The 27,000-nt window shown below is 51.1% G+C and overlaps 11 protein-coding genes across 11 annotated transcripts; 5 read left to right on the forward strand and 6 right to left on the reverse strand.

The window, feature by feature from the left end:
• Positions 1–97: 97 nt before the first annotated feature.
• Positions 98–1,120, reverse strand: JCM6883_005405 (uncharacterized protein; the record flags this gene model as incomplete). Its single annotated transcript, XM_076632253.1, has 4 exons — positions 98–305; positions 379–793; positions 857–989; positions 1,109–1,120. The coding sequence occupies 4 exons, from the start codon at positions 1,118–1,120 to the stop codon at positions 98–100; spliced, it is 768 nt and encodes a 255-aa protein (XP_076487788.1).
• A 113-nt stretch (positions 1,121–1,233) lies between these two features.
• On the forward strand, positions 1,234–2,759 carry JCM6883_005406 (uncharacterized protein; the record flags this gene model as incomplete). The annotated part of the gene is made up of 2 exons (XM_076632254.1): positions 1,234–2,523; positions 2,592–2,759. 2 exons carry the CDS (start codon positions 1,234–1,236, stop codon positions 2,757–2,759), a joined length of 1,458 nt encoding a protein of 485 aa, XP_076487789.1.
• A 1,727-nt stretch (positions 2,760–4,486) lies between these two features.
• UBA3 (NEDD8-activating protein UBA3) lies at positions 4,487–6,283 on the forward strand (the record flags this gene model as incomplete). Its single annotated transcript, XM_076632255.1, has 9 exons — positions 4,487–4,625; positions 4,692–4,812; positions 4,894–4,974; positions 5,051–5,223; positions 5,283–5,459; positions 5,525–5,689; positions 5,752–5,815; positions 5,875–6,030; positions 6,094–6,283. The coding sequence occupies 9 exons, from the start codon at positions 4,487–4,489 to the stop codon at positions 6,281–6,283; spliced, it is 1,266 nt and encodes a 421-aa protein (XP_076487790.1).
• Positions 6,284–6,579: 296 nt separating this feature from the next.
• JCM6883_005408 (uncharacterized protein) lies at positions 6,580–8,323 on the reverse strand (the record flags this gene model as incomplete). The annotated part of the gene is made up of 7 exons (XM_076632256.1): positions 6,580–6,679; positions 6,753–6,804; positions 6,868–6,982; positions 7,305–7,392; positions 7,462–7,896; positions 7,967–8,054; positions 8,134–8,323. The coding sequence occupies 7 exons, from the start codon at positions 8,321–8,323 to the stop codon at positions 6,580–6,582; spliced, it is 1,068 nt and encodes a 355-aa protein (XP_076487791.1).
• Positions 8,324–9,074: 751 nt separating this feature from the next.
• Positions 9,075–10,863, reverse strand: JCM6883_005409 (DJ-1/PfpI family protein; the record flags this gene model as incomplete). Its single annotated transcript, XM_076632257.1, has 6 exons — positions 9,075–9,341; positions 9,412–9,582; positions 9,655–9,742; positions 9,803–10,315; positions 10,393–10,480; positions 10,626–10,863. 6 exons carry the CDS (start codon positions 10,861–10,863, stop codon positions 9,075–9,077), a joined length of 1,365 nt encoding a protein of 454 aa, XP_076487792.1.
• Positions 10,864–11,129: 266 nt separating this feature from the next.
• VPS33 (tethering complex ATP-binding subunit VPS33) lies at positions 11,130–13,845 on the reverse strand (the record flags this gene model as incomplete). Its single annotated transcript, XM_076632258.1, has 9 exons — positions 11,130–11,242; positions 11,301–11,952; positions 12,034–12,200; positions 12,272–12,346; positions 12,426–12,948; positions 13,026–13,130; positions 13,208–13,413; positions 13,505–13,619; positions 13,699–13,845. The coding sequence occupies 9 exons, from the start codon at positions 13,843–13,845 to the stop codon at positions 11,130–11,132; spliced, it is 2,103 nt and encodes a 700-aa protein (XP_076487793.1).
• A 395-nt stretch (positions 13,846–14,240) lies between these two features.
• Positions 14,241–17,803, forward strand: JCM6883_005411 (GATA-type transcription factor; the record flags this gene model as incomplete). Its single annotated transcript, XM_076632259.1, has 6 exons — positions 14,241–14,267; positions 14,463–14,627; positions 14,714–15,049; positions 15,118–16,892; positions 16,962–17,170; positions 17,235–17,803. The coding sequence occupies 6 exons, from the start codon at positions 14,241–14,243 to the stop codon at positions 17,801–17,803; spliced, it is 3,081 nt and encodes a 1,026-aa protein (XP_076487794.1).
• A 648-nt stretch (positions 17,804–18,451) lies between these two features.
• On the forward strand, positions 18,452–20,734 carry JCM6883_005412 (alpha/beta hydrolase; the record flags this gene model as incomplete). Its single annotated transcript, XM_076632260.1, has 6 exons — positions 18,452–19,333; positions 19,511–19,702; positions 19,774–19,862; positions 19,929–20,310; positions 20,376–20,446; positions 20,515–20,734. 6 exons carry the CDS (start codon positions 18,452–18,454, stop codon positions 20,732–20,734), a joined length of 1,836 nt encoding a protein of 611 aa, XP_076487795.1.
• A 355-nt stretch (positions 20,735–21,089) lies between these two features.
• JCM6883_005413 (uncharacterized protein) lies at positions 21,090–22,606 on the reverse strand (the record flags this gene model as incomplete). Its single annotated transcript, XM_076632261.1, has 4 exons — positions 21,090–21,731; positions 21,801–21,895; positions 21,968–22,276; positions 22,339–22,606. The coding sequence occupies 4 exons, from the start codon at positions 22,604–22,606 to the stop codon at positions 21,090–21,092; spliced, it is 1,314 nt and encodes a 437-aa protein (XP_076487796.1).
• A 440-nt stretch (positions 22,607–23,046) lies between these two features.
• Positions 23,047–25,235, forward strand: JCM6883_005414 (uncharacterized protein; the record flags this gene model as incomplete). Its single annotated transcript, XM_076632262.1, has 11 exons — positions 23,047–23,137; positions 23,206–23,236; positions 23,322–23,399; positions 23,471–23,579; positions 23,646–23,705; positions 23,768–23,920; positions 23,990–24,130; positions 24,190–24,257; positions 24,322–24,508; positions 24,581–24,702; positions 24,764–25,235. The coding sequence occupies 11 exons, from the start codon at positions 23,047–23,049 to the stop codon at positions 25,233–25,235; spliced, it is 1,512 nt and encodes a 503-aa protein (XP_076487797.1).
• Positions 25,236–25,952: 717 nt separating this feature from the next.
• JCM6883_005415 (uncharacterized protein) lies at positions 25,953–26,690 on the reverse strand (the record flags this gene model as incomplete). The annotated part of the gene is made up of 1 exon (XM_076632263.1): positions 25,953–26,690. The coding sequence occupies one exon, from the start codon at positions 26,688–26,690 to the stop codon at positions 25,953–25,955; it is 738 nt and encodes a 245-aa protein (XP_076487798.1).
• Positions 26,691–27,000: the final 310 nt, after the last annotated feature.

The raw sequence follows: 27,000 nt of genomic DNA on the forward strand, positions 1-27,000 counted from the left end.
CCTGTACTCCTCTCTGTTTCTCTCTGTCTGTCGGAACCTCCTGGGCTTGTTCGGATCTCTTAGCTTATCCTCCACGCAATCAATTACGCAATGTAGACTACTCCAATCTGACGCTACCGTCTCTCCTTCGCGTGATCCACGTTTTCACCTCAGAAACCCACGCCGCGATACTGTTCCATATCCGTTTTGCGAAGTCGACGAGACCTCCACTTCGTCGTCGGTATCGAATAGCTGAGAGAGAGACAACGTCGAGAGAGAATCGACCGGCTTGTTGTCCGAAATTCGAGCGACACATGAAACTCAACCTGGAGAACCGCGAGAAACGAGACGTCGAACGTGAGCGGTGGTTCGGAAAAGAAGCGTGAGGAATGAGCTCACTCGTAGATATCGGAAGGATCTAGATCCGGTGCATCTGGTTGAGGTCTTCCTCTGTAGGTCGCTTTGAATTCGTTCCATTCCGCCTCGACTTGAACGACCACTCTCCCATCCTTCTCGTCCTCATAGCTCCCACTCCGTCCCAGCTCTTCAACGTCGAACTCAAACTCGTAGGAAGTTACACTCTCTCTTCGTCCATCAGGTCTCGTAGGAGGTTTCGTATTCTTCAGAATCAGAACGAATTTCGTGGGTTTCGAAGGTTTCTCAAACTTTTCTTCCTCGTCTTTCGGTGAGTGTGACGAGGTTGGAAGTGAAAGAGAGAGGGATAGACCGGAGTAGGTAGAAGGAGGGAGAGAGAGTCGAGGAGAATAAGTGGTTGATTGCGAAGCGAATCCTGCTCCTCCCAACGCAGTAATGTCTACCCGGGAAACGCTCACAGTCAGCTCTTGGCTCGGGAGTATAGGCATAGAAGGAAGCTTACCTAGTAACCCCGAGAAAGTTGCGACATTCCTCGATGATGAAACGTTGAACGAGGATTCACTCTTCCCACCTCTGATCGTATCGTTCACTGGGTGGAACCGAGGCCATGGCTTGGATGAACCGTACAAGAGCTCCTGCAGAATAGGTAGAGGGGGAGGGGAAATGAATGAGCGAAAGTTAGATCTAAATCTCATCGCTTTCGCTCAAGCTTCACACCGGTTCGCTGGAGATGTAGAGGCGAGAATCGGCTCACTGGGTGGGACATTGCGTGAGGACGAAGTCTGAAGCGCTTGGTGAGTCAAAGGAAGACCTGTACGGCCGAAAGGATTCGGAAAGAGTCCGTCTCTCTCCCTCTTTCCCTTCACTCGCACTCGTACCATGATTCAGCGTTCACTCGGTCACTATGAACGCTACAGTCTCGCACGGCACAACGTCTCACACGCTCCCGCAGTCGTTTTCACCGCTCTCATCCCTTCGGTTTCGCTCAACTCTCCCGACCGGCTCCTCTCCGCCATCCGGACCCTCCTCGATACGGAACCATTGTTATCCTCATCGGTAGCCGATTCGAGAACAGAAGATCCGAAATTCAAGCTACACACAGGGATTGATCCGAAGAGAGTCCTCGTTGAAATGGATTCGGAGGAGGAAGGACGGGATAGCTTACTACGCGGGATTGAGATCATGACAGGGCTGGATATCGAGCAAGCTCCGTTGTGGAGGGTGTTTCAGTATCCAATAAGGGACGGGTATGGAAGAATCTCGGTTGCGACTCATCATGTTATCTGCGACGGTTCTTCAGCTCGCAACCTCTTCCTCAAATTCATTACCCTCCTCCTCGACTCCAATCACAATGGCCTACCTTCCTCGAACGAGATCCCATTCCCTCCTTCCCTCGAATCGACCGTCGACGTTAAACCCTCGAAACTTTACCTCCTCCGCACTTTGTTCTCGACTTTTCTCGCCCCACGTCTTCCTTCATTCCTCTATACCCCTCCTACTCCTTTCTGGCCGAATCCAGCTCGCGAATCCCCCTGGAACGAAACAACCGGTCTTCGAATCTTCTTCCTCCCGCAAGATTTATCGACGGCTTTAGCGACCGTGTCGAAATCTCATCAAACTCCCACTCTACAGCCAGTTTTCACAACCGCCGCAACTTGCGCAATCGCCATCACCGTCCTTCGTCGCCGTTCGGAAAAAGATAACTCTCCTCTTCGAATCGTTTCGCAAAGTCCCGTTTCACTTCGTTCCCCTTCTCTCGGTCACACCTCCCTCTGCACCGGCAACTACGTCTCCTCGATCTCCCACTCGTCTCCTGCTCCCATCACTCCATCCTATCTCTCTTCGACTCGTTTCTGGTCCTCAACTCGCGAATACTCTGACCACCTCAAATCACCTTCATCGCACCAACGAGCGAAAGAAGGGATGGGTCTCTTAGCCTACCTCCCAACCGGAATGGCCGAAACGCAAGACGCTCAAGGGAGGGATCGAACTGAATGGGAGCAGTTCTTCGAGGATCAAATGAAGAGTGAGAATCCGTGGAGAGGGGGTAGTTTCGAGGTTTCGAATCTGGGGAGAATGAACATCGAGACGGGAGGGGCATTGGAAGGGGTTAAGGAGGTTTGTTGGGCTCAACCGGGGAGCGGAGCGGGAGTTGGAATTGCTTTCAATGTGAGTTTTCTCTCGGTTTCTTACTCGGCAGACGAGTTCATCGACGTTGAGATCTCGCATGTAATTAGACTGTCTCGTTTGGAGGTCAATTGTCGTGTGCGCTGTCGTGGAGACTAAATACGACCGAGACTGAGGTGGTGGAGGAGATCTTCGAAGCTTATGAGCAGATTCTCAGGAGGATTGCGAAAGGGGAAATCACGGAAGAGACTACGATTTTCGAGTTGCTGCCGGAATGAGTATGTTGGAGGCTTACTTATGCGAGCGGCAGGTGATTGCCAGAACAGATACTCGGACGTTGCGTTCTGCTCGCAATTATTTATCTTCCTCTCTTCTCCTGGTTGATACGAAGCCCATCCCGTTTCCTCACAGCGTCGGGAATAGACGTCGAGTCAAGCCATTGCTCTTCGTCGAGACTTCTTCTGATTGAGCTAGGTCCTCCTTCGACCTTTCCTCCAATTGACCTGAATCTAACTGGAGGAAGCAGCTCAGGAGTCGGGCTCTCGTGTAGACCCTGCGTCGAACACGAGCTCCGATCTTTCGATTTCCGCGCGTTCGTGCTCAGTCCGCTACTGCGTTAGGGACCTCGACAGGGCGTTTGCTGTTCTTCTTCTCTCTCTTTTCCTTCAGTATGGACACACACTTGGCTACCGGGACACGGGCGGACGCACGAGATCGTACAACTCAACGACGAGCGAACAGTAGGAGACTACTCAGGTCAGTCCATTTCTCCTATGGTCATCCTTGCTTCCCTGCAGACTCAAAGAACATACTTGTCTCTGCAGTTCGTATACGGCGCCACCGATCGACAGCGACGCTCCGCCAGTTCCTAAGCTTGACGACTCGGCGTGAGTGCAGCTTACATTGCTCCCCTTCCCTGCCACCGGAATCTGACAGTTCGGGCTGCGAAAACAGGATCGAACGAGTTCGTGGGGAAGATGAGGCACGCATGACTCCAGAGCGACGTACCAAAGAGGAACTTATACGTGGAACTTGGGAGGCCGCTCGTCAAGAAAAAGAGGAGCGACGCCGTCGAGAGAGAGAGGAACGAACTCGTCGAGTGGAAGAGGAACGAATTCGTCGACTCCAAGAGGAACGAATTCGTCAAGAGAAAGAGGAACGAATTTTTCCAAGAGAAAGAGGAACGAATTCGTCAAGAGGAAGAGGACGGAAGGAACCCAAAGCCTGAAGTGTGAGCTCTTCTCTGATCGAGTTGCTGTAACAAGACATTGATAATCGTAATTCCTCGCTAGTCCACGATCTTGTCCGTATAAAATCCCTACCCTATTTTGCGAGGCGTGTCGGAGCCTGACGAGCATTCTTCCCACTCTCGCGAGGACAGCCTCTTTCAGTCTGTTCCCGCAAACCATGGGCAGGCCAGGAAACGATATTGGTCGATCCATTCCTAATGCACCTGGTAATTCGGTATTTCAACCTACGGAGCGAGAGGGCGCAGCCCAGCCAGTCCTCAAGAAGAAGGGAAGTATTTGGAACCTTCGGAGGTAGGGCTCGGTAGCTTCGGGGCTGACATTCGAGTAGGGGCGTATTCCGTCGTCGACAATCTCCGTTTTTCGGAAGAGCTTGTTCGGCTGTGTTGAGCAGCCCTAGAGAGGAAACTGCACGAGAGAGGGAAGGCAACTGACCAACTTTACGCAGTCCGCGCCGCTCGCCTAGCGTTTAGGTTCTGATAGAACACCAACCAGTCGTACTATGCTAGCCGCCGAAGGAACGAAGATCCCTGTTTCCAGAAGTGCGCGACAGCGAAGTCAAGATGACATATCTCGAAACGAGAGGAGTGCGGAGCAAAGCATACTATAGCCAAGTCCAGAGCAGACTACAGAGTATTGAGCCCGCTGAACGGTTCAACTGGGGCTTAAAGCGAGGCGAGTGAAGAGTAAGAGGAGGAAAGAGATGAAGAGGAGGAGCCGACTCTTGTCCTCCCTCCATCACCTCGACTGCCGCAAAGATGATGCCACCTGAAGCTCGATTCACCGACATGGACCGTATCCTTACCAGGGCTGGTCCTTACACCGATCCAGACTCGTTCGCTCCCGGTCGAGAGGTTCAGTCTTTCCTCAGGGAACAATGCAAGGTACTCGTCATTGGTGAGCTATTCCGCGAACTCATACTTCACTCGAGAGCTCGACTGACTGGATGTGCGGGTTCTCTAGGCGCTGGAGGACTTGGATGTGAGATTCTCGCAAACCTCGCATTGATGGGTTTCGCAGATATCCACGTGATCGACATGGACACGATCGATATCTCGAATTTGAACAGGCAGTTCTTGTTCAGGTGAGGGCGAGGCATTTGGAAAGCGCGAGAATTGAACGGATTTGCGAGCTGACATCTCTGAATCATCATTCGCCTTCACAGGCAGAAAGACGTTGGACAACCGAAAGCTACCGTCGCAGCAGAGTTTGTCATGAAGAGGGTCCCTGGCTGCAAGGTTACTCCGTGCGTTCGCTCTCCCCTTGTCTTCTTGCGATGTTCCAGAATCTGACCTCGATTTCTTTCATTATCTCTCGCTCAGCTACCACGGAAAGATTCAAGACAAAGGAGATGACTACTACATGCAGTTCAACATTGTCATCTGTGGACTCGATTCGGTCGATGCTCGAAGGTGGATGAGCGCGACTCTCGTCAATCTCGTAGATCCCCAAAACCCCGAAAGTCTTAAACCTCTCATCGACGGTGGAACTGAAGGTGAGCACACTGGGCCCCCGTCAAACGAGCTCCAAGCTGAAGCGTACATCCTGTCTCAGGTTTTAAGGGACAAGCTCGAGTCATCCTTCCGACTATCACTTCTTGCTACGAATGTTCCCTCGACATGCTCACTCCTCCTACCGCTTTCCCCATCTGTACCATTGCAAACACTCCTCGTCTTCCTGAGCACTGTATCGAGTGGGCGAGTATGCTCGAATGGCCGAAAGTTTTCAAAGGTGACTAACCTTCTTCTGCCGGACGCACCTCTGAACTCGAAGCTGATCCTCCTTCGTCGGAGCAGACAAGAAACTCGACAACGACGACCCTGACCACATCCAATGGCTGTTCGATACCGCTCGTACGCGTGCCGAACAATTCAACATCACTGGAGTCACTTGGAGTTTGACCCAAGGAGTCGTCAAACGTATCATCCCCGCCATCGCCTCGACTAACGCCATTGTGTCAGGTATGTCCTGCGCTCTTCCTGATGACGAAGTGACGAGAGCTGATGCGCGTTCTCGTTCGCAGCTGCTTGTTGCAACGAAGCGTTCAAAATCGCCACTTCCACTAACCCCTACCTCAACAACTACATGTAAGCGCGCATCTTCAAGTATTTACGTTGATCAATCGCTGACTCACAGTTGAGCACAGGATGTACACGGGAAACGAATCGATCTACACCTACACTTTCGAACATCAACAAAAACCTGAATGTCCCGTTTGTGGCGGAGAGAAATCGTCGGTCACGATGAAGTCCGATCAATCGCTACAAGATTTGATCGACTTATTGTTGGAGAAAGGAGATCTGTGAGTTTGGATCGATTTCACATCTCGTCTCCGGCTGATGTGTTCTCTTTCTGTGCCTCGCAGTCAAATCAAACGACCTTCGCTCTCACTTTCCGGCAAGAACCTCTACCTGCAAGCTCCACCTCAACTCGAATTGGCGACTCGACCAAACCTCGAGAAAACCTTGTCGGAACTCTTCAGCTCGGGTGACGTCTTGACCGTTACTGACAGCGGTTTACCGTTCTCGTTGGACCTTCAAGTCAACTTTGAGTGAGCTGTGGAGAAAGCAAAGAGAGAGACTGGTTCATCTCTCGTTCGTTCGTTGTGAATAGAAAAATACCCCCTCTTCTTCCGGTTTTTTGGTCCTTTTGTTCTATGCTTCCCCCTGTATTCTCCTTGACTCCTTGACGTTCTCGTAGCTCGTTGTAGCTCCCTTGATTCCTCCTCGCAATCTTTCGCAACCTTTTCGTTTTCTCTCTTTGCTCTCCGCTGATGATAGAGAGGTCTGACGGGATGCAAGTAGTTGTCACAGATAAGGGCCTACAGGGCTCTACAGGACGCGAATGAGTACTACAAGTCGAGATCTTGAGCGACTTCGTCTCGTCTCTCGAATCCTGCGAGAATCTCGACGATCGTCAAAGCCCACTCAATGACCGTGCCCGCTCCACGACTGTAGACACAGATATAGTGCATCAGTCGAGAGTCCTCGAAGTAGACGAAGCGTGCATCGAGAGGAGACTTACGAGGTTATGAGGTTTTCCGAAACGACAACTTCCCCATGGGATAATTCGTAGCCTGTCCCGAGTTACAAGTCATCAGTACCACCATCTTATCGTTTGGCAATGAGGGGAAACGTACCTTTCTCGAGCTCGCTTCGGATTGAGCTGTGACATGCGATTTGCCCTCCCAAGCCGATTCGAGCGGTCTTCGCAGCGAGAAATCCAGCACCGATACAACAGACGAGTTTCCCACTCTGCAACAGTAAGGAAACTCAAGCAGATCAGCGGCCTGCAAGAGTCAAGGCCAGGGGAAGGAGGGACAGACTCACTTCGTGAAATTGCGAAAGTAGTCTCTGAACTCCCGCATCGTTGCTCAGCCTCTCCGCTCCTTTCTCACCTCCAGGGATGACGACGGCGTCGAATATAGCTCGGTGTTCGGGCCTAAGCGTTTCAAGCTTCGTATCGGCGATGATTTTCGCACCTCGCGCGAGGGTGATGTGCTTGTTCGAGGGGAACGAGGGGATTCGTGAGCGCCGGACATTCGTTAAGGGAGGAGACGAAGGGTTAGAGACTCACAGGTAGCGAACGAGAAGGAGAGAACTCGGGCGAAACTGATACGAGAACTGGCGAGAGAGAAGCTCGAGAGAAAATGTCGAATGCGGTCCTGTTGTTGCAATCCGACAAGCGTCAGCCTGCGACACGAGAGGTCTCGAGAGCTCCATGGGACACTTACATGAGGGAGAGTTCCTCAGTCCCGTCGGCAACCAAAACCAAGACCCTTTTCTCCCCCTCCTCTTTCGCAATCGGTTCAAACGTCTTCGAAATCGCACGTTTCAACGTCTTTGCCGTCTGACCAAGGGTCGATTTCGTACTCTTCGTACTATAATTCGACCCCGAATCTACTCTTCGAACTGGGTCCCCTCCGCTCGAATCGTACGAACGACCGTTGTTGTTGTTCGAGTCATCGTGACCGTCCCGACTCCTCGTAGTTGACTTGTGAGAACTCTTCGAAGAGCGAGTACGAAGTAAAGGTCGAGATTGTTGTTTACGAGGTAAATTCCAACTCTCAAGCTCGGATTCAGGTCGAATCGATCTTTCGTCTTCAGGTCGACGAGGGGCGAAGGGTACTCCGGGTGCGAAGTTGATTCGTTCGGGAGTGTCTTGATCACTGTGGGTTGAAGTGCTTAGGTATCAGCAGGTTGAAACCCAAAGCTGATGAGGAGAGAAATCGCACTCACTCTGCTGAGAGAGAATCAATGTGTCGCGCTGTACCGTTCGCTTCACCGTCGAGGAGAACGTCTTCAGGTGGAGGTGGGAAGTACGAGTCTATCCGTCAAGCAGCAACACGGACGTTAGCGCCTCGAAGAAGAAACAGAATCTGGGAGTGAGAAAAAAGAACACTTACGAGCAGGAAACAGTTTCGGATTCGGGACCGAGGGGATCCTATTCTCGTCGTCGTCGGAGTAGTACGAGGAACGAAGCGTGACATTCGATTTCGACCGAGTGACTTTCTTGCTTTCGGATCGAAGGTCGGGGCGGGATAGTGCACGAACGATACGCTTGAAGGTGCCGGGCTGGGAGTGAGGCGTCGACATGTTGTTGCTGTTCGAGAGAGACGAGGGAGGAATCTGCGGATGGATAGGGAAAGAGGACGAGGTCGAATCGAGTGGCGAGGGATGAGAGGAGTCGGGGAAAGAGGTCGCGGCGGGATGAGACTGAGGGAGTAAGAGAGAAAGGAAGAGAGAGAGAGAGCAGAAGGGAAGAGAGGACCGCCTGATGGTCGTACGGGAGTTTCGAAAGGCCCGATCGTTCGAGCACTGTCCTTTCACGCGGACTTTCGAGGCTGCAGCGCTGCATGTGCTCAGACCGACGAGCGTTTGGCGCTATGACAAAGTCACGAGGTCGACTCACGAGGTTGAGAGAGGGGGAACGGGGGAACATGAACAGGCCTGAGAGTCAGAAGAGGAATTAGCACGAGGTCCGTTCACGAACAGTTCCGTTCGACTCCTTTGGGCCTTTGCTCCCTTCGGCGGCAGCCCCCCACTCGAGATGCGAGAGACGAAGCAGGCACGAGTAAGGGGTAGACCTGAAGCTGAGAGTCTCGAGATGCGAGGAATCCCCGCTGCTTGTTCGTGATCCAGCCGACAGAGAGAGAGAGCGTCGAGAACCGTTGTGAGCAAAGAGTTGATTAGTTGGTATGTATTGAGCACGTAAAGCTGTACAACTAAGAGGGAAGATGCGAGAAGCACAGATCAACAAGTACAAAAGAAACAAGGAAAGAAAAAATGGTCCACGCGCCTAAGGTAAACCTCTCTGAGTCCTTCTATTCTCCGATTGATCCCCCTTCTACAGCATCATCGGACCCGCGACTTCATCCCTCTTCTCCTTCCCAGCAAGGATCTCGACAATCTTTAAAGCCCATTCGATCGCAGTTCCCGGTCCCCTAGACGTAACGAGGTTCTCGGCAACTACGACTCGAGCCTCCGAGTACTCGTAGTGTTTCTCGAGATCGCCTTTGACGGAGGGGTGAGAAGTGATGGGGAGTCCGAGTCCGATCCCGGCAGTTTTCGCTGCGAGAGATCCAGCACAGATGCATCCGATCAATTTACCAGCCTATTCCAGCGCTCGCAATCAACGAGTCAGTTCAGGCGGAGGAGAACGGAGAGAGAGGGTTGAGACTCACCTCGAAAAATTCCCAGAGATAATTCTTGACTCCAGCATCTTTACTCAACCTTTCAGCTCCTTTCGCTCCTCCCGGTACGATGACGGCGTCGAAGTCGGCTTTGTGTTCGGGTTTCAACGTTTCAAATTGAGTATCGGCGAGGATCTTCGCACCGCGCGAAAGAGTGATGTGCTGAGGTTCTCCCAAGAACGCAAGTCAGTAACGAGGACTCGAGACGAGGAATGAGAAGGAGTAGTGACATACCGGTAGAGAGTGAGAAGGAGAGAATTCAGGCGAGACAGAAACGAGAACGGGAGAAAGTGAAGCTCGGACGAAAATGTCGAAAGCAGTCCTGATCAAACGAAAATACCTTCAGTTCTTGGTCCTCAAATGCAGTGTGTAGTTGACTTACATGACTTCGATTTCCTCGGAACCATCAGCCACCAAGACCATTACCCTCTTCTCTCCCTCTACCTTCGGAGCCGGTTCAAACGATTTCGACACCGCCTTTTTGAACGAACTCGCTGCCCTCTTTACCGAGGTTCTCCTACTCAACGGAGTATCCGATAACGAAACTCCTGCGGTCCTATCCCCCTTCTCTACCGTTCTCCCCCCAATCTCTACCGTCTCTTTCTCTCTCTCTTTCGTCGTATCATCCAATTCCTTCTTCTCTCCTTCTGCCTTTCCATACGATCTCCCTCGACTAAGTCCTCCTCCTCCTCCTCCTCCTCCTCCTCCTCCTCCTCCACGAGAAGCAGAAGGTTGACGCCTCACTACTCGTTGCGAAGGAGTACGACGAGGTGCAGGCGACCAACTCTCCAATTCTGAATCGGGTCGAACTGCACTTTCTCCGTGGGCGCCTCGAGGGGCAAACGATACTCCGGGAGCCGCTTTCCCAGCTTCGTCGTCTCCTACGTCGAAGGCTCTGAATCGTTTCGAGAAGAGGGGGCGAGTCAGTTGCGAAGAAGGAAAGGAAAGGAGGCTTAGAACGCTTGTACACACCTCGCTCCGATTGATTCAGGGTGTCGTTCAATACCCGTAGCCTCGCCATCTGATAGGATGTGAGAAGGAGGTGCAGGGAAATAAGAGTCTGTGCGTGTGCGAGCAATGAAACCAATTCGAGAGATCAGTTCTGAAAGTGGGGGAAGTTTGAAGAAAGCTCGTTCGCGCGTCGGAAACGCTTGAGGGACGTGTCGAACACTATACAGAAAGGGATAAGAGTAACGAGGACTCACCAGGAGGAGGAGAAGTTGAGAACGCCGCGAGTCCAGGAGAAACCGATGATTTGTTTTCCTTTCCCTCTGAGGAGGCTCCAGGGATTCCTACTGCGTTCGTAGCATTGTTGTTTGCGGTACGGTAACGATCGGTTGACTTTTGGCGAGGTCCGTTGGAGGGTCTTTCCCCTCGAGGAGAAGATCGGGATAGGGAACGAACGAGTTTCTTGAATGGGTTCTCGTTGCGTGGACTGGTCATTGCTGTATGTCGTGTCGAGTAGTGCGTGGGAGAAGTGAGAGAGAGAGAGGACGAAGGGAAAAGAAGAAAGGGAGATCGTGCAGATCCGTTCCAAGGATTTTCCACACGCGCTCGCCTCCTCGAAGAGAGCTCGCCAACTCTCTTCGAAACCCATGCTAAGAGAACTACACAACGAGAACTGGCTTGTATGGAATGACAACAGCAGGAAGGGTACTTCTCACGAACACTGCAACAGGAAAAGAGAGAGAGAGAGAGAGAGAGAGGGACTAGAAGTTTTCTTTTTTCGGTCCCAACTCTGTCCTCGTCGAAGGATGCATCAAACTCGTTAATAATGAACCTCCCGTCAGAGTATTCGTCGTCACGATCAATAGGTTTCGATCTGCCGTCCCAGACAAAAAGTCAGCGATGTCAAGTGAAAGAGAGAGAGGAGAACTCACTCGGAATCTGTCGATTCAAAAACCTCAACGCCGCGATCTCTGCAAACGTGATTCCACCGACGAAACACACTACCGTAGTTGGTGTTTGCCCTGTCGAGCCTACCCCTCCCGAACGATCCGACTCCAGCTCATTAGTTCCCGTTCCAAACTCTTTCTCGTCGAGGAAACAACAGGTCAACTCACCTCCGATTCTCCCTTGCTGTCCCTGCACCCCCACATCCTCCTTCCCCCCTCCTCTAGTGATCTGCCATTCCTCAAACGTTTCCCCCTCGAACCCCCTCAAGACTTCTTCCAATCCTTTCCATCCATTCAAGCTCTCCGCTCCCCCTCCTCTGCCTTCTGCTCCATTCCCATTCCCACCTCCTCCCAATAGTGACGACCCCCCATTCCCCGTTCCTGCTCCTGCGCTACCTCCCAATGCGCACTGCACGAGTCGGACAGAGAGGGGAGCATATCCAGAAAAAACGAAGCTAACATCGGTAGGTTCTGATTCATCAATATCGTCTACTATCAACCTTAATGGTTTTCGAGCGACCGAGAAAGGGGGTTTCTTGGAAGCTGATGAAGCGGTGGATGTGGGTGGAGAAGGACGAGAGAATAGGGAGAGTCGGGAGAGGGAGAGGAGGAGAGGGAGATGACAATGTCCATAAGTCTACATTTTCACATCGTTATCCGAGTGTCAGTGCGAGGAAAAGAAGGGAGTAAGGAGAGAGGAGAGGGAAATAGAACGAACTTGGAGGATTTCTCGTTTAAACTCCTCCAAGATTTTCGGTTTCAACCCCCCAGAGATCAAACTGTAAAGACACAATAGACGTAGGACCGTGAGGAGTGGTGCTTCTTGGTTGATTAGGTCTCGGATTGTGGATTCTTGAGTGGAGAGATCTAAGCCGGCTACGAGATCTACTCAAGAGAAGGAGAAAACGAGTTAGTGAGCGAGAGAGGGGATGGGATGGGAGGGGATGGAAACGTACTTTGTTGTACTTCTAAAGCAGTATTGAATTCCTCCGTACTCGTGAGTTTCATGATCTCCTCTGTTAAACTCGTATCTGCACATCACTCCAAACCTTATCAGCACCCATCTCAATCTCGCTTATAGTGAACCCCGAAGTCATCGACTCGACTCACGTAACCTCAACGCCTGATGTTCATTCTGTAACCCTCCTAATTGTCCAACGAAAGCTCTTAGTTCTTGAGGAGTTTTCGCCAAATGTCTCTTCTCATAATCCTCATTCAACCTCCTCGCCGTTCTATTCAAGATCGATCCCACCACCGCGAAATTAACATCCCTCAACTGTCCGAACAGTGGATCCGAGGTCGGTGAAAGTAAATGTTTCCTTTTCTTCTGAGGGACGTTCGAACCAGAACCCGAAGCTGCGAAATTCGGAGTAGCGGGAGTAGAGGACGTAGAAGCAGCGGGAGGAGGGTTGAGGAGATTGGGGTCGACTTCGACGTGGGAATGTTTGATTGAGACTACTTCGTCGACGAGTCCTTGGTAGGTTAGTTGAGTACAGAGGGGGGAGATTAGATCGGTTTGTCGGTCGAGAACAATCATGGAGTCGATGAGACCGTTCGCGAGGGGGATAGAGGAGTTGCTGGAGGAGGAGGAGGCTTGTTCGTGATGGAAACGTTTGAGGAGATCGACGAGACGCTGGAGAAAGAGAGGAAAAGTCAAAATTAGGCGTCAATGAGCGGAGACTGGGGATGTAGCGAAGAGAAAGGACGTACACGCGAAGCAGAACCTTTCCCAATAATCCTAGGGATCGTTCCAAACGCTCTCTGTAGCGTCATTAAAGCTTTCGCCAGATCGAAAATCGGTTCCGGATCATTATCCTATTCTCTCCTCCCACACTCCTCCTCTCATCAGTTCACTCACTTTCGACACACTGAGTAGAGTGGAGGATACTTACGAGATATATCCGTTTATAAACATCCTCATACTCCAAACTAAGCACTTCTTTATCGAGAGGAATAAAACCTAATTGAAAATCCTGAATATCTATCGAACCCAACACTCCTGCATCGGCCAATACGGTAGTACATAACGAAGTCATTCGAGGAACGATTAGGAGGTGGTAGATATGGTTATGAGTTTGAGGGGTCGATTGAATCTGATCTATTCGTCGTCGTCGAGGTCGTGTGGGGGTTCAGCTCTCTGGGAGAAACGCAGATGGGGGGAGAGGAGTGGGAGACTGGGTGAGACGTACCGGCGATGATTCGCATGGATTTAACTTCGGGTCGACAGAGGTATACTACGTTGCGTTCTGCTTGATTCAGAGGACCAGGTTCTAACCAAAACATCTTTGTCACCGCATGGTTGTTCTAACTCCAACACGAGCGAGGTGGGACAATCAGCATTGGCGTGAGCTTGACTGTAGCAGCTCCGAGAGTGAAGACTGACTTTGAGTAAACCAACTTCGGTGACGAGTCCGAGAGGACCAGCGAGTGAAGGAGTGAGGATCAGAGTTTTGGGTCCAACGATTCGATCGAGTAAACCTTGAAGCGCTGAAGAAGCTACGAGTTGGAATAATTGAGTGTCGACTGTCATCGCTTGGCGTCAAGAAGGGAGAGAGAGAGAGAAAGTCAACAAACTTGTCAAAGTTTCGGACAACTTCCACCTCTCTACCTCAACCAGCTCATTCGACAGGAGACTAGTCACTCGCGACCTTACGACTAGCCGACCAGCAAGTCCTTCAGTACCAGCAGCTCTACGACTTAAAGCGATCACCTAATCTTTTTTGACTCTCGTTCTCGCCGATTAAATCCGTCGCCTCGCAATCCAGCTCACTCTACTCGGTCATGACCTGCTAGAATAGCTCAACTACCTACAGAAGCAGAGGTTAAACCCGAGTTAACCCTCCGTCAGCAACCAGATCCACGCGAAAGTTCAAACACCGAAAAGAAAGAGAGAGATTCGCAAGCGGCAATAAGGTACAGAACCGTATGAAGTCGTTCGTATTGCTCCTTGATGTGAGTTCTTCACCTTCCTCTACTCTCGTGATACGTGGTGGAGATTTCCCTCGTTGAAACGGACGGATCCCGTAAAGTTTTCCTCGCCTCTTTCACTTCTCTCTTCTCCACTCGACTCTCGATTCAGAGGCAACCCATGATTGGACATAGGAAAGAGAGCTGACTCTAGTTACCACGATACACGATTACTACTAGCCATCAAACTGCGATCTCGAGCAAACTTTGAACACTTCCCCGCCTACGGCAACAACTCCCTCGTCTCAGCCTACTCCCTCGACCTCGACAACAGAACAGCGTAAAGAACAATTGAGACATTTGTGGAACGCTTGGAACGGGAAAGCTCGTAAACTATTAGATCAAGTCAGTTCTCTTCCTCTTCTCCTCTTCAAAATTCCCCACAAACGGATCACTCTGCTGATCGTTCGTTTTGCTTTCGTGCTGTGAAGGAATCTCGGATTGAAAACTTGTTTTGGAGGAGGTGGCATCTCGAACAGAAAGAACCCAACATGTATTCCCAATTACCCATGTATCCCGTCGCTGCCGTTTCAAATTCGTCTTCAGCTGGTCCAACTTCAAGTTCGACTTCGACTTCGCAGTTTGGGGTCGCCGGGATTGGAATGGGAATGGGAATGGGAATGGGAATGGGATATCCAGTGGTACCTCCTCTTGGCTTGACTGCGTCGTCGTCGTCGAATGCACACTTTGATCGAATCAATGAAGCGGGGAGACAAGCTTCGAGGGATTTGGAAGCGTTCTTAAGTAACACTCTTCATAATGCTCAAGTCAGTCCTCCTTCTTTCTCTCTCTCTCTTCTCACTCTTACTAGTCCTTGACGCTTTTGTGTCGACAGCCACCAATCATCGCGAATCCACCAACGTTCCCTCCTCCCTCTCCTTATACTCAACTCCATCAAAACTTGACAAACGCGACTCCTTCACCTCACCTCGTAGCTCCACAACCTTATCGACCATCTCCATTCGCCCAACCTCCCTTGCATCATCATCAGCATCATCACTATCAACCTTCCCCTGAATGGGCTTACAACTCTATTCCTCCCAGTTCAATGCCTCCTCCTCATTCTCTTCCTCCGACTTCGAATGCGACGGGGAATCAAAACCGAATCATTGCGACCCCATCCTGGACCGCTTTAATCTCCGATTCCTCTCCACAATTACATCAATCCTCCGTACCCGTCCCTGTACCTGTCCCTCATTCTCAAGCTTCCGCCGCAGCGAACTACTACCCTCCCGCGCCCGCTCCTTCCTCCTCTTCCTCAGCTTCGAATCCACAACCTCCCACCCTTCCACCTCCTTCCCCCTTCCCAGTTTCCACTGCTCCCTCTTCATCAAACCCTTATTCATTCTTCGCCCATCCTCACTCGACCGCTCCTCCTCTGCACGGTCATACCTCTCATTCTCATTCCTTCACTCTCCCTCCCTCGGCAACGCTCTTCTCCGATCTCCCCTCGGCATTATCCTCAATGGGAGGTCAGGATCAACAACCTCCGCCGCCATTGAGCTTTTATTCGTCTTATGGATCATACCAACCAATCATTACTCCGTATCCGAGGTTCCTTACTCCCTCGCCTGAGCCATCGATTTTAGGGGAACTCGAGTTAGAGCTTGAGTTGGGAGAATTGGGGGAATTGGAGGGAACTGGAGTGGGAGTGGGAGTGGGACCTGGAGTGGGACCTGGAGGAGGAGGGACGAATGGGACGTTGGATTATGAGGAAGTGATCGCTGGGACTGGGATCGAAGATGGACCAGGACCAGAAACAGGAGCAGCAACTGGAGAAGAAGGGGAAGGGGATCAAGAAATGAGTTCGGTTTGGAAAGAATTCGGCAGCAGTAACGATCACGATGGAACTGATGAACGAAGTAGTAGAGGAGGAGGGAGGACAGTTTCGATCCAACCCGAAGCTTCAACTTCGGCACCTACTCCGACTGGAATTGGGAGTAAGAGGGATCCATTCGAAGGGATGAGTTTGGCCCAGATTCGAAGTAGGGCGAATAGTTTAGAAGCGGTAGATCGAGATCACGCAGCGGGGAGGTATAAATCATTCCGAGGAGGAGGAGGAGGAGGAGGAGAAGGAGGAGGATCCGGGTTCGAAGTCAATGGACAAGTGAATGGAAAAGGGAGGGAGAATCGGAAAGGAAAGGGGAAAGAGAAGGAATCGTTGAAAGGGAAACGAAAGAATTCTAGAGGAGATGGAGGGACGGCAGGGAAGAAGAATAAGAACCTCGTTGCTGCTGCTGGTTCAGCTCCTTCGACGGCGACGTCGAATCAGGATTCGGTACCGATTGCTTCTTCTCCTTCGACGATTGAATCTACTTCTCCTACCTTGACGACCGCCTCGGAAGATGCTTCACCGAATTTCGACAATCAGAACGGATTCGGTTCAGGAGGAGGAGTTGGAGGGAAGAACGGAGGCGGCGCTTCTTCGACAGGTGCTGGTAGTAAAAAGAATCGAAATCCTCATGCGACTCAATTACCCGGCAACGGACAACGGAAACTCGCGAAAGAGGAAGCTGGGGAAGGTCATTCGGGACCGATTTGTAGTCATTGCGGGAGTATCACGACGCCGCTTTGGAGGAGAGGTCCCGATGATGAGTTGCTTTGCAACGCGTGAGTCTCTCGCTTACTCCCCCTCTCTCTCTAGGTATTGCAGAAGCTGATGATTCTGTCGATGTGTAGATGCGGATTGTACCTCAAACTTCATTCGAAACCTCGACCGAAAACGTTTGGAAAAGGTGCAGGAGGAACGAAACGAACTCTCAATGGTGCAGCTGCGAAAGCCGCGGCGAGTGGAGTACCACCCGTATGTAGCAACTGCGCTTGTACGTCGACACCGATGTGGCGAGTACTCGATGGGAAACTATCTTGTAACGCTTGTTCGCTCTATTGTACGTTTGTTCATCTCTTTTCTCTCGATTTTGGCGTTACTAACTCGACTTTCGTATGATTTAGTCAAACTGCACAAAGTCCCTCGACCAGCCTCTCTCGCACAAAAACGAGCCGCTGCAGCCGCCGCAAAACTCGACGAAACGAACCCTTCCTCGGCCGCTACTTCTCCAGGAGATCGACCTCCAATCCTCACTCCCAGCGACACGAGTTCTGCGGCTCCAACTCCATCGACTTCAACAATAGCAGTTCTCCAATCACATTCGCATTCGAACGGGGACGGAGGGGACCCGACGAAGATGAATATTTCACCTTCGACGAATCCTGCTCCTCTTCAACCTGCAGTGATGCCTCCACCTCTCCATCATACGACTGGAGTTGCTTCTCTCATTCAACCTTTCGTACCTTCCACAACTACTACTACTCCTTGGACTTCATCCTGGTCGACCGCTCCTCCATCTTCGACATCGACAGTTTCAGCACCATCACAGTTTCAGGATTCGAACCCTTTTGCGCAGACGGAATGGGGTAGATTGGCTTATCAACTCGTTTCGGCTGCGGCAGAGGAAGAAGCTGGTCAAACACATCATCCAGGTGCGGGAGGAGGAGGAGGAGGAGGAGGAGGAGCATCCTGATCTTCCCTCTTTCGCTCTACTTTCTTCCTTCGACTTTCGACTTTCCCTCCTCTTTCGCAGACACTCCCTGTATCTATCTCTTTCGTTATTCTCTCATCGTCCTGTGTTATTCTGATTCGCAAACTCTCACCTCTCACGTTTCTGACTGTTGTACTGAATCTCTCTCTCTCTCATGTTGCCGCTTGATTTACCTATCTCCCTGTGTACACTTTCTGCTCGTTCGCAATCCACACACACAACGTAGGACCCTCGAAGTTCACTTCCTTTCTCGAGTGAAGGAAATCGCCGCGCGCTTTGTTCCTCACAGTTCGTGGAAACCACCGCCAACTCCTTTCAGCGTGTCTGAGCGAATGTCCGTGCGAAACAAAGGATGGAACCCGAAAAAGGTCAGTTCTCGAACTTTCACTTCTCGATCGAGCAGGTTTCGCAATTCCGAAAGTGCTCACCTCCTTTCTTCTTCTTCCTTTTCTCCAAGTGTCTCACAGTTCGACAAGATGGCACAGTCTCTCCGGATCTCCGGATCTTTGTCGTCAACATGGCAACAACACGTTTAAATTGCTCCGGCGAGGGGCCTTTCTTCTTCTCTTTCACCACCTCGTCTGTCTGCCTGGTGCTTGACGACCACGACGACGTGAACGGAAAAGGAGAATGCCGACATCTCGAACTGCTTCACCACCGCCTCAAGCGTCAAACTGGAACAGATCAGCGTCGTCGAATGATTCGACCACCCCTTCAGAAGATGTCCCCACTCTCGCAGAACGACGAAATGTAACAGCTACTCCATCAATCCGACTCTCAGCGTCTAAGAAGATCGAGAAAAAAGAGGAGGAGGAGGAGGAAACCGAATTTTCAAGTCAGCGTTTGCGTTCTTTCTCATCGAGCTCTTCAGCAATCTCCCTCGAACCTCCTTCGCCTCGATCCCCGGTTGGACTGTTACTATTCCGACGACGTTCCTCGACGAACCTCGCGGCTCAAGCTGCTGAACACTCGAACTCGAAACTCCCGATTCATCCTCTCGACTCCCCTTCGTCTTCTTCGTCTTCCCGTCGTCTGAGCGATGGGTCCTCTTCTGCCGTCAATCCATCGATATCGGGAAGTATTCGTGGGAGTTGGTCAAGCGGATTCGTCGAGGACAACTCGATTCCGACAAGACAGTCTTCGCAACTTTTACCTCCTCCTTCCTCGTCTGCCACGTACGCCCTCTCTTCCTCGACTTCGACGCAGCACTACGTCCCTCATCAGCTCTCACCGATCGAAGCTTCGCCTCTTATTCCCTTCTCCCCCAACTCCACTCCTTCCACCACCCCCGGATCCTCCGTCGAACTCGTTTCAACCCCCAGTTTCTCGTCTTCTTCCTCTCCTCTCTCAACATCCGACCGCTCATCATCCAAAATCGAACCATTCCTCTACGTCCAAGGCTCGAGCCCTCCTCGGAGACAATCCTTCTCCGTAGTTGAGCTCGAACTCGATTCGTCAAGACCTTCCACGATCCCACTTCTTCGATCGCAGAAACCTCGCTCGAAACGGTCGGTACGGCTTCAACTGAGGAGGATACTGCTCGCAGTAGTTTCACTTGTCTTCCTTCTTTGTGTCGCTCGGATCGAGTCGCTGCGGTCTTTCGCTTCAATTGATTCGTTTCCGGTCTTCCGACACCGCCACGGCGAGCACTACTACTCAGAGCCGTCAAGACCATCTTTCAAGGCTCAGAACCCGACAGTGGCGCAGGAAGAACAAGAATTTGAAGATCAGGGTCTTCAAGTTGATTCGTTCGAGGTTAGTGAGGAGATCAAGAAGTTTCGAGAGGAGCAACTGTGGGGACCTTCGGATGTCAAGTTGAGGACTCTAGTTGTAGAGCCAAAGGAAGGAGCAGAACACGAAGCGACGATTATCATGCTTCATGTAAGTTTGTACCTTTTTCTCCCTCTTCCGTCTTTTTCGAGTTTGACCATTGTCGAAGCTCCTTTCGATAGGGTCTGAGCCAAACCGTCGAGGACGATTCCTGGCTTCACTACGAGCTCTCCTCTCAACTCCCTTCCGTACGATGGGTCATGCCTCAAGCGTTCGTTCTCCCTCCTTTCCCGCTCCCCTCTCTGCTCGAGCTAACGTCCCGTCCTCGTTTTGACAGACCGAAGATGCCAGTCACTTATCATGACGGAGCCCTGAAACCCGCATGGTTCGATATCGCCTCTTTTCCGTGGAACGCCCGGTCCGAATCAGGAGAAGCAGGAGAAGACGAAACGCATTATTTCTCTTCGACTCGGGCTATCAACGCTGTGATACGAGAAGAGCGGGATCGAATCATCGCTGCTGAGCGACTTCGACAAGGAAGGGGGATGGAAGAGGAGACGACGGAGGACGAACGAGAGGCGGCGAGTAGGAGGATCCTCCTCGGAGGCTTCTCGCAGGGTGGAGTGATGGCGCTATTGGCGGGATTGACGAATGAGGATAAATTGGGAGGGGTAATGGTGTTCAGCGGGATGTTACCCGTTAGGAGACTGCTGCCCGAGGTGAGCCTTCTTCGGCCTCGCGGAATGTGAAGTCAACCTGACTCGTATTCGTTCGATCGACGTAGCTCGTCAGAGACCTCGACCGGACGGATTTACCGATCTTCTGGGGTCATGGAGAAGTCGATCCATACCTCCTGTGAGCCTTGCAAGCGATTTCATCATTTGAGCTTCTTTCGCTGACTTCTTCTTTCCCTCATGCCGCAGAGTGGACGACGCTACCTCCTCTGTCAAAGCTCTTCGCGAACCGTATCCCGGACTAGCCCTCTCTCGAGTCACGTATCGAACGTATCCTCCCCAGCCTCATACTTGGAGTCGAGAAGAGGTCGATGATTTATCGGATTGGATGAAGAGGAACCTCGATACGCCTTTGAAACCGGTTGGGACGAAGTCGCATGGTTCGACGAGGTTCAGAAGGAGACGATGATCGACGAGCTGGTCTCAGTTTGGTCAGAAGAACAGGAAAGGGAAAAGTCGGTATCGTATGAAATCGAATTCGTACAGAATAAGTCGAGAAATGGAAGACAGACGAAGAAACGAGAGCGAGAGAGAGAGAGAGCTACACAGAGACAGGACGACAAGGAAATGAACACAAAAAGGCTAGAGACAGAAGTGTGCAACGACGGATGCGGAACCAGAATGGACGGTGGGTGAGGATATAATGTAGCGAGATAGAGAGGGAGAGCGGGTAAATACAAGTAGAAGTAAAAACTGAGCTTCTTGGAATTCTTGCGAAACAGAAAATAAGGTATCGTCGTGCAGCTTTCGTTCGAGAATCGTTTCTACATCTTCAAGCTGTTGCTGTTATTGTTATGGTTATGATGACTGTTCTTGATCTTCCTCGTTGTCGTCGTAGAGTTCGAACGCCTTCCTCCTCCTCCATCGCGACCTCCCAATTTGATCTCTTTCTCCTCCCCATACCCCTCCTCAATCCCTTTCACCGTCGTCCCCGTTTTCTCGACAATCCATTCTACCGTCGCTTTCGGTACGTTGATGGGCCAAAAGAAGTACCACTTCAATCCTCTCTCGTACCATCCCAATTCTTTCTTCTTCGTTCCTCCTGCTCCCTTCCTCTTTCTCGTCGAATCTTGTCCGTCGTCGCTATAGACTGGTAGCGCAATTAATCGACCCAGGTATCTCCCCAAAAACCTAACGAAATCCAACTCCCCATTCTCCCTTCTCCTCCTCTCCCTCTCCCTCTCCCTCTCCCTCTCTTCCCTCTCTCGTTCAAATTCCTCCTCGAATCGTTTCTCCTGTTCCTCGATCTTTTGTCCCAGAACAAGGAATTTCTCCTCAGAAGTGAGGCGGAGATATTCTTCTTTTCGAGAGAACCGTTTCATCGCTTTTTCGAGTTGTGAAAGCGGTGCGTCGACGCCATCTCGGAGGGTACGGATATCGGATTTAGTCGCGAAGGCTCGAGATAGCTGTGTCGACGATCACAGCAAACAGAGAGTCAGTGGGGAATGGAAGATGGGAGGGACAGGGAGACGGACCTGGTGGAGATCTGATTCGAGTTTCTCAATTTTCTGAGTAAGGACGTGTACTTGAGTCGAAGGGTAATGTACGAGTTCTTGATGATACAATGATTCTGTGCCTCATGCCTCTACTGATCAGCTTCTTCTTCCTTCGTCGAAACAGATGAACAGAAAGCGAGACGAACGATTTTTGATCAGTTTGATGAAGTGTAAGAAAGGTTTAACCGAAGTCGCCAACCCAAACATATTAACCAATCCAGGATTGATGTATCGATCCGGATCTGACAAGAATCCTCGAACGTAGAGCAGGAGGTAAGAACCGAGGATTGGGACGAGGAACGTCGAGAGGAGGGCGATTAGTTCGTTGCGATGAAGGATGGCGGCGGAGGATTCGCGCTGACGGAGGAGGAAGGGGTCTTCGGCGGGAGAATCGGGGGAGAGGGAAGACGGAAGGACGACGCGGGTTTGGGAGGCATAGTACATCTCCCAGGGGACTGTGGACGAGCTCGTCGTAAGTTCACGAACATGGAGGAACTGGGAGACGAGTCGAGCACACCTTTGACGAGTTGATAGAGGTAGAAAGCGACGAGTAATAACAAAATCGCATCACTCCAATTCTCTGCTCTTCCATGTACGATCGATAACAACGGTGGTAAAGCGACGAGTAGCAATGGTAAGTGATGCCATGAATCGTTCTCTTGATGGGATTCTAGTTCGTGTTGTTCGTACGCTTGTTGAGTTGGATAAAGTCGAGCATCTTTAGGAGGTTCGGGTTTGTAACGTTTCGAAGACGAGGACAAAGGGGGTTCGATGGAGGAGTTCATGGAGGGTTTACGACAAGTGGTGGTGCTCGTAGGCTCGTCAGAGGAGAGAGGTGGAGTTGCGAGTCCTCGACTCTTCGAACTTGACGAAGTTCGGTCACACGACTTGCTGCTCGAGTTCTGGTTGATGGACGCCACGATGAATGCTTAGGATGTGAGTGCTGCTACTGGGTGTGATGTGACGGAAAGAGAGGCGTGAGGTGGGACAGCGACGGGAGACGATCGCGAGTGGAGCGCGATGACCGAATCGACTTCTTTTCTTCAATTAAACGGGGTTTCGGCTGTCGGATGCGAGTAGGTCGTAGCAGCGACTGATAGGAGAGATAAGGAAGCAGAAGAGAGAGGTGAATCACGCTCAAAGACCTCGTCCGAAAGTTTCATCAATTTATGCGCTTTACTCTCTCCATTCACGCCCATTCACGCACCCGTTCAACTACGGAGAGATGGAAGCGGTCCTTATCACTAGGAACTCTACGACAGACCGTGAAGGGAACCTAACGACTTCAGATTTGAGACTCGAAGTAAATCTACCAGGTTCGCTCTCTTTCTCCTGCATCTGCACTCTGTTCGAGGCTGATGTTGTTATCAACTGAGAGTAACAGGTAAGATCAGGAGTCAGAGCGTCGAGACTGTGTAAGCCCTCCCACTTACATCCGGAGAAGAGAAGAAGGGAAAACTCACTCAACTCTCTCCTCTTTGCTCTGTTCTGCGTGGGTAGACCAGCATCCGAATGGTCTCGAGCTTCAATCAAAGGTTCCCATCCTGGTATCCCTCAAGACACAGTTCAAACCGACTTGTCCGTCGTCTTCCCTCTCAGCTCTCTGTATCTCCCTTCGAAGGCTGAGCAGCAGTTTGACAAACGAACAGATCATACAAACCCCACGTATTACCCGGATTCTCCCAGTTCGGTACCGATGAACCCAATGAGTTTGCGACGTTCATACAGGGTAGAGAATCTTATCTATCTTCGAATACCGTCAGTTTCTTCTCTCCGCTCCCTCCTTCAATAACCGCGACAGCTCACGTCTGTTCTACATGACAGCTCCGAGAGGAACTCGAAGACGATCTTCGTTCATTCGCTGAGAAGTCCGATCTTACCGAAGCAAGTCCTCTCCCTATTCTCTTCTTTTACTCGCTTGGACTGATCCGCGAGCTAGTGAGTAGGGTTTCATGCTCTCTACGCCGCTATCAGACGGTTTCTCCGGCTTCACCTCTACGTTCCTCTCCCATTCACTGAGAGATGAATTCCCAAAATCGACCGTTTGGACGACTGGAATGATTCAAAATTCTCTTTCGTGGAAGAGACCCGATACAGATGTTCGTCGTCGCTCTCCCTCATCCCGCTGAGTTGTATGGTCGCTGATGAGGTGAGCGGTCGAGAAACAGAGGAGTAGGAATCAACGATTGATCAACGAAGCGTTGAGCGTTGAAAGTTTCGAAGAATTCGCTTCTATGCTTTGTCCGATTCAACCAACGACTCCAGAATGGGACGACAATGCGCCATGGGCAAAGTATCTACGAACAGACGTGTGTTCCTCCTTCTTGTGGCTCCAAGCGTTTTGAGCTGACGAGGAAGGGATTCACAGCTCGATAAAACTGAAGTTTACAACGCGGTTTTGAACCAACATTTACAATCGTCCAATTCTGAGCTTCGGTAATTCCTTCTCGTCCATACCCTCCCTTCGTACCAGCGCTGACCCTCGAGCGAGTGAATACAGGGAACCCGATTGTCTCACACAAATCGTGCAACAATTAAATTGGAGAGGTTCGAACAAGATCGCTTCCCTCTCTGGAGTATCACCAATGTTACCTGCCGAGTTCTTCGAAGGTGAAGGAGGGATCGAGAGATTGAAGAAGAGTTGGATGGATTGGAGTGTTCTACCCGATCAAGAAGGGAAACGATCAGTCAGTTCTCGTCTCGAACCCTCTCACTCTTATCAACGTGAGAGATTATTGATGTGATGTCAATGAGTACAGAAGAAGGAGGACATTCCATTCGCACAGTATAGTGTCGTAAGAGGGTTCGAATTACAAGAATCTCAAGCACTCGGACCTCTACTCGAAAGTTCTACACCTCTCAAAGAACCCCTTTCACAATGGTCAGTCGTTCTCCGCTACCTTCCATTCCTAGCTTCCGCTCACTCTCCTGCGTGTTCGCAGGGTTTCTCTTCCGCATCCTTACCCTCTCCTCCCCTCTTCCTTGCCCATCTACAAAGGCCTCCTCCCCTCCGGTCGTCCACTCGTTCTCTCCCGGCCGTCCCACTCCGACCCTTCCACTTCCTCCGGACTCTTCGGACTCCCCGACATGCGTTACCCTTCCCCCTCATCCTACATCGTTCAACCCTCCTCCATTCCCATCCTTACAACTCTCTCAACCTCCCCTTCAACGAGACACCTTCTCGCTTCGCTAGTAGGGGGTTTGAAAGAGTTAGTGAGGAGAAAGGATGGAGTTTTGAGAGAATACGAGGAAGGAGAGTACGGGATTGGGAGAGAAGGGATCCTTGAGGTTAGGGAGAGATTAGAGACGTTGATGGATAACTACAGAGGAGGAGACGATGGGGACGACGGAGAGGGAACGGATAAGGACGAGGATGAGAATTGGGATGATACAGAGGATACGTGGGATCTCTAGAAATGCTCAGATCATTCTCGTTCTATTCCCGAGGCGAACGTGCTGTACCTAGCGAGAGCATGGGAAAGACGATGTACGGAGGACGACCGTGACTAGGTTTCTCGGTATCGGAAAGGCGTGCGGAGTCGTCAAAAACCGACGACAACGTCATAGACTCCATTCTCCAGCTTTGGTTGCTCCGGACGGAAAAACTCTTTTTTCGCTTTCCTCGCTTTTCCTTCGGTGTGCGAAGCGGAAGAAGAAGCTTACACAGCTCACTACCGTAAACACCGAAAAGAAGCTTCGCGAAACCGAAAGAGAGATCTCGTTTGAATCGCAACCCGCTTGAGCTCGCGCGCAACGTCAATCCGAACGAGATGGGACGAAACTCAAAGCTTGGTGCGAACTCCGAAGGAAAGGGGTAAGGGGAAAGGTAAGCGTGTATTGGTTTGCAACTTGCAAAAGGAAAGAGGGGAACGACAAGGAGGAGCTGCAAAGAGTGTAACGAGAACGAAAAAAACGTAAAACGACGAACAAAAATGCAAAGTATGAACAAGGGAATAAGCAAGATGATGGAAGGTCGTGTGCGGTAGGGGGAAACGAAGAAATATGGACAACAAGAAACAGGAGTGAGTCGAAAGAAGAAGAGAATGGGGGAATATGTGCAAAATGCGAAAAAAAGGTGAAGAGTGGTCGTTATGTACAGAAAGTGTGTGTCGAGACGGGGTAATACTACGACTATGTCGACAAGTTGTCGGCCTCGTTCATTTTGAGCGCTTCGAGTTTCGACGAGAGAAGGAGATGGTTCTTCGAAAGTTTCGATTTTGGCGTCGTTTCTCGTTCTTCACGTTCCTCCTCCTCTTTAGTTCCCGTTCCACCTTTGACATCCTCGTAATCGATGAATGAGCTTGCGTGACCTTTCCCAGCGAATCCCATTGGGGGCGGTGCTCCTGGAGTCGACGCAGCGTTCTTCAATCGTCTCTGTTGAATTTCGTGAGGTGTACCCGGTTTCACGTCGTCTCCGTCTCTCGGGGTCGAGCAGTGTGATGATAAAGTCGACGAGTCAGAGTCGGAGAAAGAGGAGGAGGGAGCTCGGGAATGAGAATCGTCAGAAGTTGTCGAAGAGGAGGAAGTGGAAGAATCGTCGGATTCGACTCGAGGAGGAGGATTGGGTTGTTCGAGAGGGGTAGTAGGTCGACTCAAGACGTATGGGAACGGGTAACCAGTGTTGGGAGTCGCTAAACGAATAGGTTTGGGTCGAGGAGGAGGAGCAGCGGATAGAGGAGGAGCTTGTTGCGGATAACTTCCCGTGTTCCATCCTTTCGTCTCGTTCGTCGTTCGGGAATGATTTCGTCTCGTCGATGGATCGTAGTCTGGCAAGTCGCAGCACTTCTGGGGAGCTGGACTTGAAGCTAGACTAGGGGCGGGCGTATTCCAATCGTCGTCGTCTTGAAATGGTGTTAAAGCTGCTGCCATCTTCGGTCGTTCGTGCGTGGATGCGTGGCGAGAGAGGTAGAGAGGGGGAGAGAAAGACGTTGACAACGTTGAGGCTAATGATGAAACGGCTCGAAATTGGGCTGAGAGTTTTTTCGCTCGCGCACAAGTGTTGGCTGCGCGAAACGAACGGGAACGAGAGACGAGCCGAGCCGAAGCCGGACAGGGGCTGAAGTCGATGACATAATTGTCTTCTCATCTTGTGAGATCGCCCAAAGATCTCTTCTCAATCTCCTGAATCCTGATCTCGCTGATCTGATTCACTTCAGCCTGGAGAAGAAGAGAGAGAATT

Source organism: Sporobolomyces salmoneus (assembly GCF_050403485.1).
Source record: "Sporobolomyces salmoneus JCM6883 DNA, S_salmoneus_JCM6883_v1_ctg24, whole genome shotgun sequence".
Lineage (NCBI taxonomy): Eukaryota > Fungi > Basidiomycota > Microbotryomycetes > Sporidiobolales > Sporidiobolaceae > Sporobolomyces > Sporobolomyces salmoneus.